The sequence below is a fragment of the Panthera tigris genome, chromosome D4 (assembly GCF_018350195.1).
Source record: "Panthera tigris isolate Pti1 chromosome D4, P.tigris_Pti1_mat1.1, whole genome shotgun sequence".
In the NCBI taxonomy this organism is placed as follows: Eukaryota; Metazoa; Chordata; class Mammalia; order Carnivora; family Felidae; genus Panthera; species Panthera tigris.
In genome coordinates, this window is record NC_056672.1 from 39730276 (window position 1) to 39748219 (window position 17944).

Below are 17944 nucleotides of genomic sequence, written 5' to 3' on the forward strand. Positions count from 1 at the left end.
TTTGGGAAGCAAAAATACAGATGGGGATAGAAGCAAAAGGTGAACTCATACTTCGTTGCTTGGAAAAAGTATTGCGGGTTACCATAAGGCCCTTAATGGAAGTGTTGGTTGATTTTTGTTCCTTTCTGTCTTAAGATAAACTAGGCTTTATTGCCTAGGAGACTATAAGACCTATAAAAACTGTTCAAAATGAACAGTTATGTGTGTAAGTTACGAGGAGGGTATATTCATTTCCTGCATGATCCTGTTCTAAAGACTTGTAGAATTATTTTTAGAAAATCAGGGCATTCTGGACATTACACATATCCAGACACACTCCGCCATCAGTAACAGCCCTCCGTGATTAATGGAGAGAAAGGAGGAAGATCAATAAAGCCATACTGTAAGTTACAAAGTATGTCCAATCAACATTCTCTTCCCCTTAACCAACTATATAAATAAACAACTGGGTGAGACATGAGGCAAAGACTGGAAAAAGTATCTTGGATGAATCAGATAAACACACAGTAAATATATCAACCCCTTTATAGCTTTCTAAAATAAATTTTTACATGGTGACTTTAATAGCACTGTTCTTGAGAGATATACTTCCTATAACATAACACTCAACATTTTAAAGTGCACGCTTGAGTGGTTTTTAGCATATTCACTATGTTCTGCCACCACCACCACTAATTCCAGATCATTCCATACCCTCAAAAAGAGCCTCTGTACCCATCAGCAGCTAGTTTCAGTTTCCCCCTCCCCCACCCCCGAGCAACCACCAAGCTCCTTTTCTGTCTTTATAAATATGCCTACTTTGGACATTTCATATGAATGGATCATGCAGTACACAGACCTTTCCTGTCCATCTTCTTTTACTTAAAGTTATGTTGTCAAGCATATGTCAAAAATACTCATCATTCAAAGGTATTGTACTTGAATTTAAGCAAACCATTTGTTCAGAGTGGCAATAATTAGAATAGGTTGAATAATTGGAAGAGATTCAGCCTACAATTTGCAAATCTCTAGTTCTAGTGCTAATCTCTCCCCACTTCATCTTTTTTTTTTAAATAATGCTTTTATTTATTTTTGAGAGAGCGCGAGAGGGGGACAGAGGATCCAAAGTGAGCCTGACGCGGGGCTCGAACACACAAACCATGAGATCAAGACCTGAGCCAAAGTCAGATGCTCAACGGAAGAAGCCATCCAGGCGCCCCTCTCATTTTAACTTCTAAAGGCTTCAGTGTTCTCTGCTCTACAATAAAGATACTAGGTGAGATGATATGATTGTTCTCTCTTTATCCTGTTCCTCTGAGTAACTTAAAGACACAGAGACACATACTGCTTGTCTTGTTGCAAAGATCAATCGGCTAGATTTGAAAACTTTAGTTCCTAACTTGATCTGGAGGCAGGAAATTTGGGACAGCTGCTCTCCGTAACACTTTGACCTGATTATAAGCTCAGGAAGTAATACCAATTTCTTAATCAGGAGAGAAATATTACAAAAGACAGCCTGAACTCTCCATATGGGGGTGTGTTTCCCTTCAATTCTGAAAAGGGATAATGTAATCAATGGTTTTCACTGTGACTTCCTCCCTGATAAAAAAGTTTCACGCTTAAAAAAAAAAGAAATTTGCGTGTATACGCTATACTTTTATATTTTTATTTTCCTATCTCATTCACAATATCTCTAGTAGGATTGGCACGTAATATTCCATATTTGTTGACTAAATGGTAGATGGATGAGTGGATGGGTGGCTGAGTAGATGGATGAAAGCCATGTAACTAAAGTTTGCTTTAAACAGTAAGGATAAAAAAGACATGCTGAGTTTTCTTTCCCATCCCTTCTTACCGTGGATAGAGTAAATACAAAACGTTAGGGGCTCCTGGGTGGCTCAGTCAGTTAAGCGTCTGAGTGAATTTCGGTTCAGGTCATGATCTCAGTTTTGTGAGTTGAGCCCAGCCTCGGGCTCTGTGCTGACCGTGCAGAGCGTGCTTAGGATTTTCTCTCCCCCCCCTTTGTCTGCCACTCCCCTACTCACACTTCCTCTGTCTTTCCAAAAATAAATAAACTTAATGAAATAATAAATATAAAATGTTAAAAATTAAAGCAACAGTGGTTCAGAAGTAGAAATAAGATCATTTTATTAATTTTGATACAATGCTAGAAACAGTACATTGAACATGCGGCTTGTTTGCAAAAATTAATCAGCACCAGTTCTTGGTTTGAATTATACAGAACCATAGTGTTAATGAAAAAACATGTGCGTGTTCTTTTTGACTGTATTAAAAATATACAAAAATGGAAATGTAAATAAAGGTCACCTGGTTCGTTTTTACCATTCCTTGGAAGGAGATGAAATAATTATCATCTGTTTTTAAGTTTATGTTTAGCAAAATATATGCCATACATATATATGTATATATATGTATGCTTTGGTTAAAAAGCAAACATCACAGGATACTGAAAAGCTACACACTGTTTAGCTGGGTTGATGCTCTTGGATAGAGGGGACTTTTCCTAAGGTACTCGAATCTGGGGAGAAGAGCCGGGTGGCACGTAAGTCTTTCTTTCTGATGCTCTCCTTCTTAGCTACCACCTGTCCCATCTCTTCTGCTCAACCCTTCTCTCCTTTCTCCTATAATCTCCCCTCCCTGTTCTACCATTACACCATTTCCTTCCTTCCTGCTCCCACCAGAACCTGACAGGTGACAATGACCGATCTTGGCAGAGAGAACATGACGATAATTTACTTTTTTTTAAGCTTTTATTTTTTGGGGTACCTGGGTGGCTCAGTCGATTCAGCATCCACTTTAGCTCAGGTCATGATCTCGCAGTTTGTGGGTTTGAGCCCCGTGTTGGGCTCTGGGCTGACAGCTCAGAACCTGGAGCCTGCTTCAGATTCTGTGTCTCCCTCTCTCTCTGCCTCTCCCTCACTCGTGCTCTCTCTCTCTTTCTCTCTCTCAAAAATAAACATTAAAAAAATTTTTTTTAAGATTTTAAGTAGTCTCTACATCCGACCTGGGGCTCAAACTCACAACACCAAGATGAAGTGTTGCACATTCCATCGACCGAGCCAGTTAGGTGCCCCCCGCTCCTTTTTTTGCTTTTGTGTGTGTGTGTGTGTGTGTGTGTGTGTGTGTGTGTGTGTGTTTGTCTGTCTGTCTGTCTGTTTATTTTTCAGATGACAATCATTTACTTCTTTTTCCCCCCTGAGTCAAAGGGGAATGGAGAAAGGAATATGAGAAAGGAATAAGTTCATGATAAATATTGCCCAGCTCCCCAACTTGTCCAAATGCTTGTTTGTTATCTTCTTTCAATTACTTGGCTATTACAACCTGATTGCTGCCTTCACAAGCAGGAATACTTAAAAATATTATTCTCGTATTTCTAGTTGCTATCCAAATCAAAACACCCTCTCCTTGTGCTAACATTTGCAATTACACTTACATATCATTGTCATTTCAGAAAAGTATGATAAAATCTACCGCACTGACCAGGTTCTACTCAACAGCCATGGTTCTGGATTCCCAGTTTTAACTAGTTAACATAGTCCTAGGGTTTTAGTAGGAAGAAGTGGCCCCTGAGTTCTCCATTTCTTGAACTTTTACTTTCCCTCCTAGGATGGACCTCTTTAGGTAAACAACTCTTCGTTTCTTTAACTGGCATCTCACCTGCCTGCACTGCAGAGGCCCGTGGACCAGAAAGGATGGGAGCTGGTATGGAGGGTGGGTTTTGAATCTTTTGGTTAAATACCAGAGAATGCTTGTGTCATACAAGAGATCTGGATGTTGTATCAGTCCAGACTACTCGTGATACCGAAGGTAAGGAGCCTTCTGACTCCGCGATGCCATTAATGCCTAAACTTTATCCCAGCTGCTCTTTGTAAATACTTCTAATAACTAAAATCTTGATAAATGAGCAGAAATAAAACAAGCTGGTCATGCGTTATATCCAGAAACCGGACTGAATCTCTTCAGTTTATTTTAGTTTTACTGAACATGTTATTATAATAAAACCTGCACCACAGCTTTCGTCTACTTGGGAACCCCATTTTGATGCTGAAATTACACCGGTGCTCAGAGAGAAAGTTACATTTGGCACAACCGTTCTTTTCAGTGATTGTGAAGAGGAAAATTTAGAGCGAACGCTTCAGAAGTAAATTTCTAATTTCCTGTAATTAAACCTTGATTTCAGATGGGAGTTCTTGTAAGGCTGCAACACGTCTCACTGGTACAAAAATGTTTTGTTCTGCTGATATTATAAATTAATAAGGTACCTTTATGTTAGCGAATCAACTTAGCGTGCCATTTCTATAAATATTAAAGACTTCAGGGCTCAAAATTATATCAAAATCCTTCCTGAGAATATAGGTTTTCAAGGGCTCTGTTTTCAGTATTATTTTTCTTTGTTCATCAACATAGTTCATTGGGACACTTCTGAGGAAGCAGCGTTTTTCTCCCAACTTGTAACCCTCATTCACATATACTCTATTTCAAACGTCCTTGAGAAATGTCACCGCGTACTACACACACAAATGAAAAGAGAGGTTCGTGTGGCTTCAGATTTCTCATGAATCCATAAGGCCAGGGAAATGGAACGATTGGCTTTGGAATGGTACAAGGCCAACATTTTCATTGAAGAAAGCAATCTGTCTCACGAGTGGTGATGGGTAGACCTCTGGGGTACAGGTAGCCTCTGAATTCTCACTTGAACTAGAGCTTTGCAAATGAGTTTCCATCTGTGAGATTCTCCCATGTAAAGCCTTCCTTTTCCACCACGGACAATACTCTTTTTATCCACAGCCTCTTATCTTAGGTTTCACATGTGAAAGACCTCCAAAGGGGCAAAGCAACGATGGCACCTCAACTGTGATTTAAGGAACCGGTAGAATTTCTTTTACTCAGACTGAAGTGGGAGAAGCACCAGCAATACAGATTTTGGAATGGGCTCATTTGAGATATTGGGATTAAAAAAAAAATCCAAGGACCATGAAATTGGTACTGACTCAGATATGGAGTGGGGTCAGGATGGGAGTCTCCTGGAATCAGCAAATCTTGGACCATATAATACTTCAGGCATTTATTCTGAAATGTATTGAAATCCAAGAATTGTCTGTCTTCCCTAAAGAAATATTCATTGATCGATCTTCCTGGAACTCTTCTTCTATGTTCCTTTTTTACCAGATAGAATCACTCATAAACTATGATTAAAAAAAAAAAAATGTACCCAGTCAATCATGACACCTTGTCTTCTATTGAACAACATGTACAAATCCTGTAAATAAATAGGTGAGAAATTCCAAGTGGGCACCTGTAAGGCTAGTTACATTTCGAGTTTCCTGGAGCACACGTAACTGTGTGGTTTGCTCTTGCTACAGTCCTGCGTTTGCCATTTCCCTTGTCTTTGAGCCAAAACACAGTTCTTCCCAGGCTTTGAACGTTGAGGGGGGCCCTTCCTCCAGTTGGTGAAGACGACAGGTTCACCACCAATCCACTCCCAGTGGCCAGCATGCACTTGGTCATTCAAACCTGATGTGAACCAAAGAATGTGCCAAATTATTTTATTACATTTATGCTTGGGTATATCACATCAGTCTCTTGCTCTAATCTCAGCAATCATGTACAAACATGAGCCTACATTCTGAAACACAGAATAGGATCTGGGAATCCTAAGACACAGTTGAGAACATTTGGCCGATCCGAATCCAAATCCTCGATCTACCACTTGCTAGTTGAGCATCTTCGGGCAGGTTACTTAACCACTTTGAGTTTTAGTTTCCTCATCTAAGAAATGGGAATAAAAATAGTATATCGAGGGCCATTTTCAGTATGAAATAAGATAATGCATGTACGTTTCACAGCACGCATGCATGTTTAATAAATGGCAATTATTATTCGTATTATTCCACAGGCAGAACTCCTATCCCAGGGAAACAGGTTACACTCTTGTCTATAGTTCTTCTTCTTTGCTATTTAAATCTCTTGGTTTTCATATTCGAGAGTAGCTTAACTAGATATTATTTTTAGTCTGGAACGTAAGATTTTTTTTCAGTCTGCTATAATTCCAACAAAAAGCAGCTTTTCTCAACTTGCCTCTCTACTCCCACTGGCAATTTTACAAATTACACTTCAGTGTTGCAAAGCTTTTGTAATTTTTCTTAAAGAAACATTCCTCCTCCTCACTCTCCTTCATAATAGAAATAAAGAGAATAAAATCAGAAAAGAATCCCCTGTAACACCATGATCTGACATCTCCCAACCAAATTTAACCATGAAAATAGTCTTAGCTGCATAACCTATCACCTCCTGAGTGAGCCTCCCTCAATATTTTGGGGTAGAATAAAATGAACTATCTCCTTCCGGATTGTTTCCTTGCATCTTTGATCAGAAGATGCTATGCCTAAGTATTCTGTGGGAACAGAGCCTTGAAATCAGTCATTGTGGAAGTGAAGAAAATGTCTCCTCTAGCTTTAACTTAATACCCTCAGAAAATTTCAGAATTTCGAGATGTACTAAGTATTACAGAGATTCGGAGAAGCCAAGATTGGGTTTAGTACAGTTCCCTGAAATCCAATACCTTCAAGGTCAGAGGGTGAAAATACTGACTTTGAAGCACCCTGAGAATTCTACTTCTAAAAATAGAATCTGAAGAGATTTGTATTCTTGTTAAAATTGAAGATGTTAAAACTTCAGAAAACAAAGGATAAAATTAAGATCGCCTATACTTGTCAATAGCTGCAAACATTTCTAATTCTTTAACGTATTTCTTTATATATGCATATGTATATACCATATATGCATATATATATCACATGTATATAAATTTTTTCTCATAATTATTTTCTGCTTCATATCGCTGTGGACTCTGCTTTTTTACTTAGCACCTGCCACAAATGCAATACGTTATGTATTTTATATGTAATATGTTTCCAACGTGTATTTCTTGAATGAAATAATAAACATAAAGCACTTTGTTATGTCTTTAATATTTTATGCCTTACAAAAGCATTAAATATTAAATACTCCTTCTTGTGGCTATACTATAATTTATTTAACCATCCCCTATTGACAAGTGCTTCTAATTTTTTTACTTTTAGAAATACCATTTGTTGAATTCTCTTACCTATAATCCAAGCCACATCCCTTATTATTTCTTTGAGATAGATGTCCAAAAACGAAAGCATTGTGTAACTAAAATGAGTTTTAAAAGGCAGACCATCCACTGGGTGCCCCCTCCAAAAAAGAAAAAACAGACTGTCCAATCATCGAACTGTTGCCTGTTACTGTAAACCACAATTATTTGGCCCATGGGAGGGAGACGCCTCCTTCATGTTCTTGCCTCCCTCCTCAGCGCAGACACTTGCCTATCCAAAATGGCTTCCGTCCGCTGATGTCCCACAGCCACCGCATATGCTGCCTGGAGAGAACGGTAACGAGGCTGCCCAGGTGACTGCAAACAAACAAAAAGGAAAGCATTGGTGACAGGGACTCCAACACTCCTGTTGATATGGAATGCAGAACAGAAATCAAATCTGTTCAAAATAGAAAAGTGTATACACACACACACGGAAAATTTTCCAAGACTTTTATACTCTTTCATTTTTTTTTTTTATTTTAATGACTATCTGTAAGGTGGGATAGGTAACAGCAAAGAAAGGGATTTTTTTTATACTATCTAGGCACAAATTCAACAGTTTTTAAATATCTTTAGAAAAATCAGCAACTACCTACTTATAAAAATTAATGCCAAAATATTACTCCTCTCGCAGAGGGTCTATCTCTAAATGGCATAAATTTGGCAAGTATCCAGTTAATTTGACCAGTAAGGTAACGCAGACTATTCAGATAAAATTACTCGAGGCCGACATTTTGCGCTTGGTGTGTTTAATCAAATATCCCAATAATTGTGACCCTTTGATCATACTCAGTGAAATGAGAATGAAATGTTCATAGGCTGTAAAAAAGTTAAAGCACATAGTCCTATAATCATACATATTTTCCCCCCAAATAGAATTGTTTTTATGTTTAAGGTATATAGCATAATGACTTGACTCATATGCTTTGTAAGATGATTACCATGGTGAGTTTAGGTAGCATCCATCGTCTCGTATAGATAGAAAAAAACAGGAAAAACAAAATTATTTCCTTGTGGTGAGAACTCTTGGGATTTACTCTCTTAATAACTCTCATATATCATATATCATATAATATCATATAATATCATATATCAGTGTCAGCTACATTCCTCATATTGTATATGTGGTATATCCCAGTACTTAATCATCTTATAACTGAAAGTCTGTACCTTTTGACCACCTTCATCCAATTACTTCACCCCATATCCCTGGCCTCTGCCACTCACATCTGATCTTTTTTCTTGTGAGTTTGTTGTTTTGTTTTGTTTTAAGATTCTACATATCAGTGAGATTGTATAGTATTTGTCTTTCTCTATCAGATTCATTTCACTTTGCATAATACTCTCGATGCATATCATGTTGTTACAAATGGTAGGATTTCCTTCTTTTTTATGGCTGAATAATATTACTGGGTGTGTGTATGTGTATCACAACTTCTTTATTCATTCATCTGTCAATGGAAGCTTAGGTTATTTCAATGCCTCAGCTATTATAAATAATAAACATGCTACAACATGGGGGTGCAGATATCTCCACAACATTCTATTTTGATTTCCTTCAGATATAATCCCAGAAGTGGAATTTCTGGATCATCTGGTAGTTTTTTCTTTTTAGGGAGAGAGAGAGAGAGAGAGAGAGAGCAAGAGAGAGCGAGGGAGCATGAGCAGAAGAGAGGGGCAGAGGGAAAGAAAGAGAGGATCTTAAGCAGGCTCCAAACTCAGCTCAGAGCCCAACTCAGGGCTTGATCATGACCTGAGCCACAACCCAGAGTCGCACACTCCATTGGCTGAGCGAACCAGGCGCCCCAAGGTAGTTCTGTCTAGAATCTTTTGAGGATACTCCATACTGTTTTCCACAGTGTCTGCACCAATTTGCAATCTCATCACTAGTACACGGCGGGGTTTTTTTTTCTCCACGTCCTCACCAGCAATTGTTATCTCCTATCTTTTTGATGATAGACATTATAACTGGCATGAGAATTCTTTATGAACTATTTTTGTAGCTAGCTGAATTATTCCTATAAGCAATATTTGATTGTTTCTAATTCTCCAACAGTGCTCATTAAAAGCTCTTTAAAATGCCTTCAGTAAAAGGCTTGTAATTATTTTTTTCTTTTGTTCTTTTTTTTTTTTTTTTTTAACACAGAAAATTTCAAACAAGAAACAAAGCCACCAGGTTCTTGTCTGGTTAATATCCACCGATGTTTTTAAAAGTAGGAAACAAAACTGGTAATACTTGTACCTGTTTAGAAAACTGTTGAATTGAATTTTATTCATTTTGCCTGTCTTTCCAAACTTCAGAGGCATTTCTCTGCTTTTCCAGATCACCTATGGTGAACATAATTTATCCATTTCTTAATGATTTTTTCCCCACTAAAACCAGTACTTTACTGTTCTATAATGCAGTGGTAAATTCTAGGACTTCTGAGATACATAAGGCTCTCTTCTTTACCCTTCTCCTAGTGGCCTCAGCCTGCTGGATTTGGGTTTTGGTGACTGGGCTCTGACCTCATTATTTACTGTCATCTCCTGTCTGACAGTTACAGCAGATTTGACGGCACAACTTCTTCCCTTCCTCTCACATCCAATATGGTAATTCTAACGTGTTGAGGGTTTAGAACCCAGAGTATCAAATGTGTGTTAAATGTAGGCCAAGGGAAGGCTCACGGGGCTGCCTCACTCAACATGGTGTACTGAACAGAGTGTGGGAGACCTGCGTTCTCTTCCCGCTCTGCCTCTAATTCCTTTACGGATACAACTGGAGCCTTCATCATCAGGCAGTAACAGGTCTCATTCAAGGATATTTACCGTCTCCTCTTGCTTTAAGATTCTTGAAACTATCGTTAGAACAGACTTTGTAAAATCCATTTTCACTGGCATGAACGTTATTTATATAGATATGTATATAGAGAGATATACAAATGAAAAAAAAGAGAGACACATAAATAAAAATCTTTTGACAGCTCTGCAATTTGAAGGCATTCAAAGTATAGTGTTAAAAACAGAAACTTTAAATTTCATATATTGAAAAAAAAGAAAAAAGTTAAAAAAATTAAATAAAATGTAATTATATTATTCACCAAATAAATAAATAAATAAATAAATAAATAAAATTAAAAAAAAATAAAAACAGAAACTTTGATTTGCCTAGGTAAAGAAATACACATCTACTCCTTTGAAATGTTTTGAGTAAGTACAGATGTACTTCAGAGCAACTCTTTAAGGATAGGCCAGCAGGGGTTCCAGACACTCCTGTGGGAAAACAAAATGGTTTCATAGATAATGATTTATAATAAGAGAATTACCAATGTACAATGACTGCCTAAGGAAACGAGCAGATGAGATTACAATATGTAAATTCAAGAAATACCTAATCTAGGAGTCTGGCTCCTCTGAGTTGGAAAATAATAAAACACCAATGGAGAGGAAAGGAGATGGGAGATAAAGATTGAGTTGAGTTAGCAATCTGATTAGGGACAAGGAGTAAAGCCAAATTTGTTGTTCTTCCTGAAACATGGGTGCTGTAAACGACCCTTAGTAAAGGATCTTCAGGGAAGGGAGGGAGCCCCAGGAAACGCAGCCCAGAATTGAATAATGATCCCTGATACCAAATCAAAAACATACTAGTATTAATAGTAACTCTAATTATAAACTGTAAAAACCTCTCCTAAAATTAAGTCATAGGAAGGCAAATATCCAGGTTGCGAAATGTTAAAACTGTAAGTTTTATAGCACAGAAGGAATTGATGATTCCCAGAATATCTGTTGTTCTTTCTTTTATATACATATTTTTAATTAAGTTTTTTTTTATCTTAATTCCAGTATTGTTAACGGGCAGTGTTATATCAGATTCAGGTGTATGATATAGTGAAGAGTCTCTGGAGTTCAAGACGAAGATGGTGGAGAAGAACAAAACAAAATGACCCTGAAAGGGAATAGGTGAAGGGAGGCACGGAGACCCAACAGGTGAACAAAAACACAATGACTGGTAGAGGAGGTCTCGGGGTTCAGAGAAAAATTACCCTGAGGAGGGGGGCCTCCTGCCCAAAAATGTTCCTTGCAGAAGGACCAAACCAAAGGACTATGGAGATCTTTTCCTTTTCCTTTTCAGTTTTGCTTTCCACTCGCCCCTAGACATTTTGCGAAATGTAACGAGTTACCAATGTACATTTTGTGAAATGTAACTAGTTATCAACCGTTCCCGGGGGTAATCATTCTTGTCCTTTTGAGATGCAATGCATATTGAAGTGTCATACAAATACAATCAGATCACATATTCATACTCATCTTTTCCAAATAAAGTTTCAAAATGAAAGCTTTCCGTGATATTTTAAAAATCTCACACACACGCAGTTTCTTTACCTCTCTTAACACATTCTGGGATACCATCAGAAATGGTATTTGATAGACGTTTTAAGTTCTGGACCATTCTGGCAAATAGATAATGTGCAATTTGAAAGAGTTTATATTACTGATACATAATTAGTTTCTTTCTAAAATATAATGGAAAAACTCCAATTGTCCTTAATTATTTTTGTCCTGAAAGCTTTCTCAGTTTAATATCTATAAAGAAATCACAGTTTTAGAGCTTAAAACAATTCCCTGAGACCAGCATTTATCAAAATAACTTCAAAAATAATTGAACAAATTACTTCTGAACCTGCTTATAACATCATGTTTGATCTACTAGATATGATCTTTAATATCCTTGAATTAATAAGAGAGATGGAAATTTTCCATCACTACTATAATAGATGTTATAATAGTTATTCTAGCACAAACTATCCTCCTATTTATACTATTTCTAAATACCATTTATGTTCTCATATATGCAATCAACAAATACTGCTTGTACCTCACATTGTTGCACTGAGATCCAGAGAACTTCTTAACTAGATCTACAGTAAGACATCAACTCAGTGAAAGCTAAATGCTACCATTTAAATTTAGTCACTTTCACATTCTTAATAGAACTTTCTGAGAAGGAGATGTGGGAAGGAATTGTCAGGATTGTATGAAACACCCTACTGATGTAAAATGCAGCGTTTAAAGACTTGCCGTAAGGACAGCCATATCTGGAGAAAGATGCTGTCAATTTCTATGAAGCTCATTGATGAATGAAGAATCATTTAGTTATTGGCTTGTGGGGCCAATACTGGGGGATAAGACTTTAAAATGCAGTCTGGGGGCACCTGGGTGGCTCAGTCGGTTAAGCGTCCGACTTCGGCTCAGGTCATGATCTCACGGTCCGTGAGATCGAGCCCCGCGTCGGGCTCTGTGCTGACAGCTCAGAGCCTGGAGCCTGTTTCAGATTCTGTGTCTCCCTCTCTCTCTGACCCTCCCCCCACTCATGCTCTCTGTCCCAAAAATAAAAAACAAACGTTAACAATTTTTTTTTTAAAAACGCAGTCTGGGATCGCCTGGGTGGCTCAGTTGGGTAAGTGTCCAACTTCCACTCAGGTCATGATCTCGCAGTTTGTGAGTTCGAACCCTGCATTGGGCTCTGTGCTGACAGCTCAGAGCCTGGAGCCTGCTTCAGATTCTCTGTCTCCCTCTCTCTGCCTTTCATCTGCTCACTCTCTCTCTCTCTCTCTCTGTCTCTGTCTCTGTCTCTCTCTCAAAAGTAAATAAACATTTTTTAAAGTTTTTAGTGCAGTCTTGTCTAGATATTTCTAGTATGGTAAGTACCCAAATATTTGTTGAATGCAGTGAATTAAACCGAGAACCTGACTGTACCTTAGGTTTGCTGTGAAAGGTAACTTTGATTCCAATCCAAAGGAAATTTAGACTCCATAATTTAATAAAAATCATAACACGTTTGTGCCGCGAAAGATACAAAATATTAATACTCCATTTGGGAACCTGCTTTAGGTTAGTTCAACATAGCTGTGCTGTCGATTCACCTGAGATGAGAGAGTCCCTGTGTTTATGGAGCTGTTTTGGAGAGTGTCATAGAAAATGGGAGTCCTGTGGCTTCCACTTACTCGCCTATGTGATCACGAGCAAGTGATTTTTCTCCCCCAAATGTCTTCTGTTTTATCTGCAGACAATAATGCCACAGAAGTGATGAGAGGATCAGATCAGTTACTATATGTGAAAGAATTCTGTAAACAATAAGGGGTAATATCAAAGGAAGGCATCACCGGCAAGGTCAGGCTGCCGTAACAGGGTCAGGGTACAATGCTTCGACCCAAGTTGCAGATGAAATCTTAGGTCAAATGCATGAGGAAGTAGCTAGGCTTTTAAAATAATTTGGGCCTTAAGTTTATTATTGGGATGAGCAGATGTATAAAATTAATAGATGTATGACTAGATTAATAGATGTGTAACTAGTCTCTCCACTTTTGGGTTTTTTTTCTTTTTTTTTTTTATGAAATTTATTGTCAAATTGGTTTCCATAGGACACCCGGTACTCATCCCAAAAGGTGCCCTCCTCAATACCCACCACCCACCCTCCCCTCCCTCCCACCCCCCATCAACCCTCAGTTTATTCCCAGTTTTTAAGAGTCTCTTATGGTTTGCCTCCTTCCCTCTCTAACTCTTTTTTTTTTTCCTTCCCCTCCCCCATGGGTTTCTGTTAAGTTTCTCAGGATCCACATAAGAGTGAAACCATATAGGATCTGTCTTTTTCTGTATAACTTATTTCACTTAACATAGCACGCTCCAGTTCCATCCACGTTGCTACAAAAGGCCATATTTCATTCTTTCTCGTTGCCACGTAGTATTCCATTGTGTATACAAACCACAATTTCTTTATCCATTCATCAGTTGATGGACATTTAGGCTCTTTCCATAATTTGGCTGTTGTTGAGAGTGCTGCTGTAAACATTGGGGTACAAGTGCCCCTGTGCATCAGCCCTCCTGTATCCCTTGGGTAAATTCCTAGCAGTGCTATTGCTGGGTAATAGGGTAGGTCTATTTTTAATTTTTTGAGGAACCTCCACACTGTTTTCCAGAGTGGCTGCACCAATTTGCATTTCCAGTCTTTCCACTTTTTGTACTCACCATTAAAACCTAGCTGCAATGAGACGGATCAATAAAATAAAAAATATATATATTGAGGGATTCATGTAGGTTAGTCACCATGAAGGTATCAATGTTACCATAAATTGCCATTATTTCAAAAGAAATGAGTTTTGACACCAAAAAGCTAGAAGATCATAATATCAGAGTAAAGAACAGTCCAAGTTAAAAATACTTGGTGACCTTATGCCAACATTGATGGATGGATGGAAAGATGTCGCTCAATACACGTCCTTATTTTTCTCATAACATGAAGGACCAGTTAAAGCTTCATTATAGGCCAGCGGAGTTACTTGCACTGCTATTTGAGTAACAGTGGAAAATAAACAATAAGGCTGCTTTCAAACTTGAGGTGTGGGGGTTCTTTTGCTTTTCATCTATATTTTACCAACAAATCCCCACGGCAGTTTGATCTCGATAACCCTGGCTGCAGCATAACTGTATTTCTGTACTTGCTTTCACTTTCATCAGGAAAGAAACCATATCCTTCCCTTCGTAGCATGTTGCAATCTTCTCATTGCTGATTCAGAGAGGTTCTGATTCCACACCAAAGCTTTTTCCTCAAGGTGGGGGGGTGGGGGGAGAAAGACCTATGCCAGTCTTCCTACCCGAGCTTTCAAAGCATTAAGACAAACTTTAAATAAAAGTAAGACACCAGTTATTTGGATGACAGGATGTCATAACTCTTCCTAACATATAACATGATGGGAATATATGCATTTAAACAATAATTATTTATACGATTTTAAAAAATAGTTTAATTTATCTTATACCACCCACTCACCAACAGAAGCCTGAAAGCCACTGTTTAACCTCTATGGTACCCATACTTATACTTACTTATACTTAAGACATGAAATACATTAGTGAAGAAAATGGTGGTTGACTTGACCAGTTTTTGTTTTTTTAACATTTATTTATTTTCGAGAGTGATAGAGTGAGAGCAGGGAAGGGGCAGAGAGAGAGGGAGACACAGAATCTGAAACAGGCTCCAAGCTCTGAGCTGTTAGCACAGAGCCAAATTCAGGACTTGAACTTGTGAACCATGAGATCATGACCTGAGCTCAAGTCGGATGCTTAACCGACTGAGCCACCCAAGCACCCCAATTTGACCAGTTTTTAAGTAGACTTTTAGGGGCACCTGGGTGGCTCAGTCAGTTGAATGTCCGACTTCAGCTCAGGTCATGATCTCACGGTTTGTAGGTTCAAAACCTGCGTGGGGCTCTGTGCTAACAGCTCAGAGCCTGGAGCCTGCTTCAGATTCTGTGTCTCCTTCTCTCTCAGCCCTGTCCCACTTGTGCTTTCTCTCTCTCTCTCTTTCTCTCTCAAAAATAAATAAATAAAAATTTAACAATTTTTTTAAAAAGAATGAGAAATTTAAAAAAATAAAAAATAGACTTTTAAAATATTTTATTAGCCTCTTAAAAACTAGTTATAACTTACATAGAATCAAATGCAGAAATGTTTAAGTATTCAATTCAATGAACTTTAACAGTTTTATTCAGGTAACAACCATCCAGAGCAAGAGATAGAACATTTCCATCACTCTAGAATATTACCTCATGCTACTACCTCATGGTTTTTTAGTCACCCTACAATCCCTGCCAGAGATAACAGGTTTTTTTTTTATTTCTAACACCAACTAATAAATTAGTTTTTCCTATTCGTATCAAAAAATCATATATTTTCTACTCTTTTATGATGGGCTGCTTCCTCTCTACGTGTTTTTGAGATTTATCCACATGGTTGGAAGTTTTAGTTCATTCCATTTTATCGTTTATAAAATAAATGATCAAAAAAGAAAATTTATCTATTTCCTTGTTGATGGAGAAAACATAAACCACCCCTATAAATCAACTAAGCTAATTTTTTCAAGTAGGCTTCCCTGCTGGCACAGAGCCCAGTGCGGGGCCTGAACCCACGACCCTGAGATCAAGCGCTGAGCCCCCCAGGTGCCCCAGACCCGAACCATTATTATTATGGAAAAAGTTGCCATGACATTCTTGCGAATGCCCCCCCCCCTTTTTTTTTTAGCATCTACTTTTATTTCTCTCGGGTAAATACCTAGGAGTAGAGACGTCAGGTCACAGGGTAAATGCGTGTAAACATAAGAAAGTGCCAGACGGTTCTACAAAGCGGTGGTACCATTTTACCGTTCCACCAACACACGTGAGAATTCCATTGGCTCTGCACCATCTGACGTTGGCAGTCTTGGTGATTTTACAGTGGGTGTGAAATGGTATTTCACCGTGGTTTTCATCTGCGTTTCCCTGACGTCTAATGGTGGTATATCTTTTCATGTACTTATTGACCAATTGTATATCTTTTCTTGTGAAGCCTCCAAGTCATTTGCTATGTTTTTAATCAGGTTGTCTTCTTGTTATTGATTTATAGGAATTGTCTGCGTTTTCTGGATTTGAGACCTAGGTAGATACACGATTTGAGATTGGCTTTCCCAAATGTGGTTTGGTCTTTCATTTTCTTTTTTTCTTTTTAATTTTTTTAAATCTTTATTTATTTTTGAGAGAGAGAGACAGAGTGTGAGCAGGGGAGGAGCAGAGAGTGAGGGAGACACAGAATCCGAAGCAGGCTCCAGGCCCTGAGCTGTCAGCCCCGAGCCCGACGCGGGGCTCGAACTCACGAGTGGTGAGATCACGACCTGAGCCGAAGTCGGTCGCTCAACCGACTGAGCCACCCAGGCGCCCCTGCTCTTTCATTTTCTTAATAGTGTTTTTATTTATTTATTTTTAAATCTTTTTTAATGTTTATTTTCAAGAGAGAGAGAGAGAGAGATTGTGTGTGTGTGTGTGTGTGTGTGTGTGTGTGTGTGTGTGGGAGGGGCAGAAAGAGAGACACAATCTGAAGCAGACTCCAGGCTCTGAGTTGTCAGCACAGAACCTGACGCGGGGCTCCAACTCACAGACCATGAGATCGTGACCTGAGCCGACACTGGACGCTTAACCGAGTGACCCATCCAGGTGCCCCTCTTAATAGTGTTTTTAGAGGAGCATAATTTTTTGAATTTGATGAAGTGCAAAATCTGACTGTTATTCACCAGAGACTTCTCTAGTCTCTGTTTCCAGCGGTTGGGGCATATTAGCCGAATAATATCCAGGTAGACGAAAAGGGGGGGGTCAGGGATAGGCACATATGCATTTTTAAAGTCTTTCTGGAATAGATAAATTTTGTTGTCATTATTTGACCACAAGTCATCTTGTGTCCCATTGCCCACGGACCCACTGACCCTTTGTCCAACTTGTCTGGCTTCACAATCATCAATGTCTCTTGCATTGTCATAGATCTGATCCTTTCATTTCCATGTATTTTCAAATTCGTGGGCAGGAATCCTTACTTAATACTACTAATAATAAAATGATAGAAACTACAATGCTGTGGACTCAGAAAAGCTCCTTCTGACTTTCTCCAAAAGATCAAGAAAAGCCAAAAACTAGAACTTCGGCAACGGCACATTTTTCACATAAAAGCGGTAAGTCAAAATACATTATCAAGGTCAATCTCAAATCCATCCTGAACTACAGAACTCTCCTGGGGTTCCTAAAACAAAACCAAGTAGATATCAGACACTCGACGCTTGAATGAAAGAAGCGACCCCGAAGTTGCATGAGAAAAAAGAGAAACGGTATGAAAGAAAACATTAATTAACAGGAAATAGGGTTTCTTACTGTTCTTGGCAAGCTCGGGCTGCTGTGTCCCAGGTGCCTTTCTGTTCCGTGATCACGGAGTGGCAGTAGCCTGAGTGACGGTGCCACCCAGCTGGGCAGGATCCACCTTCCACCTCCT

The 17944-nt window shown here is 38.6% G+C and overlaps 1 protein-coding gene across 3 annotated transcripts in view; it reads right to left on the reverse strand.

Annotated features, from left to right (window-relative positions):
- Positions 1-3133: 3133 nt before the first annotated feature.
- The window catches only part of FREM1 (FRAS1 related extracellular matrix 1), a 136031-nt gene continuing 121220 nt past the window's right edge, over positions 3134-17944 (reverse strand). For all 3 annotated transcript variants that reach the window (XM_042964262.1, XM_042964259.1, XM_042964260.1), the window contains 3 exons: positions 17827-17942; positions 7350-7435; positions 3134-5514 (listed from right to left, as the gene is read on the reverse strand). In XM_042964262.1, the coding sequence (XP_042820196.1) occupies positions 5309-5514; positions 7350-7435; positions 17827-17942 (408 nt within the window). In that variant the 3' untranslated portion in view covers positions 3134-5308. The remainder of the gene's footprint in view (positions 5515-7349; positions 7436-17826; positions 17943-17944) is intronic.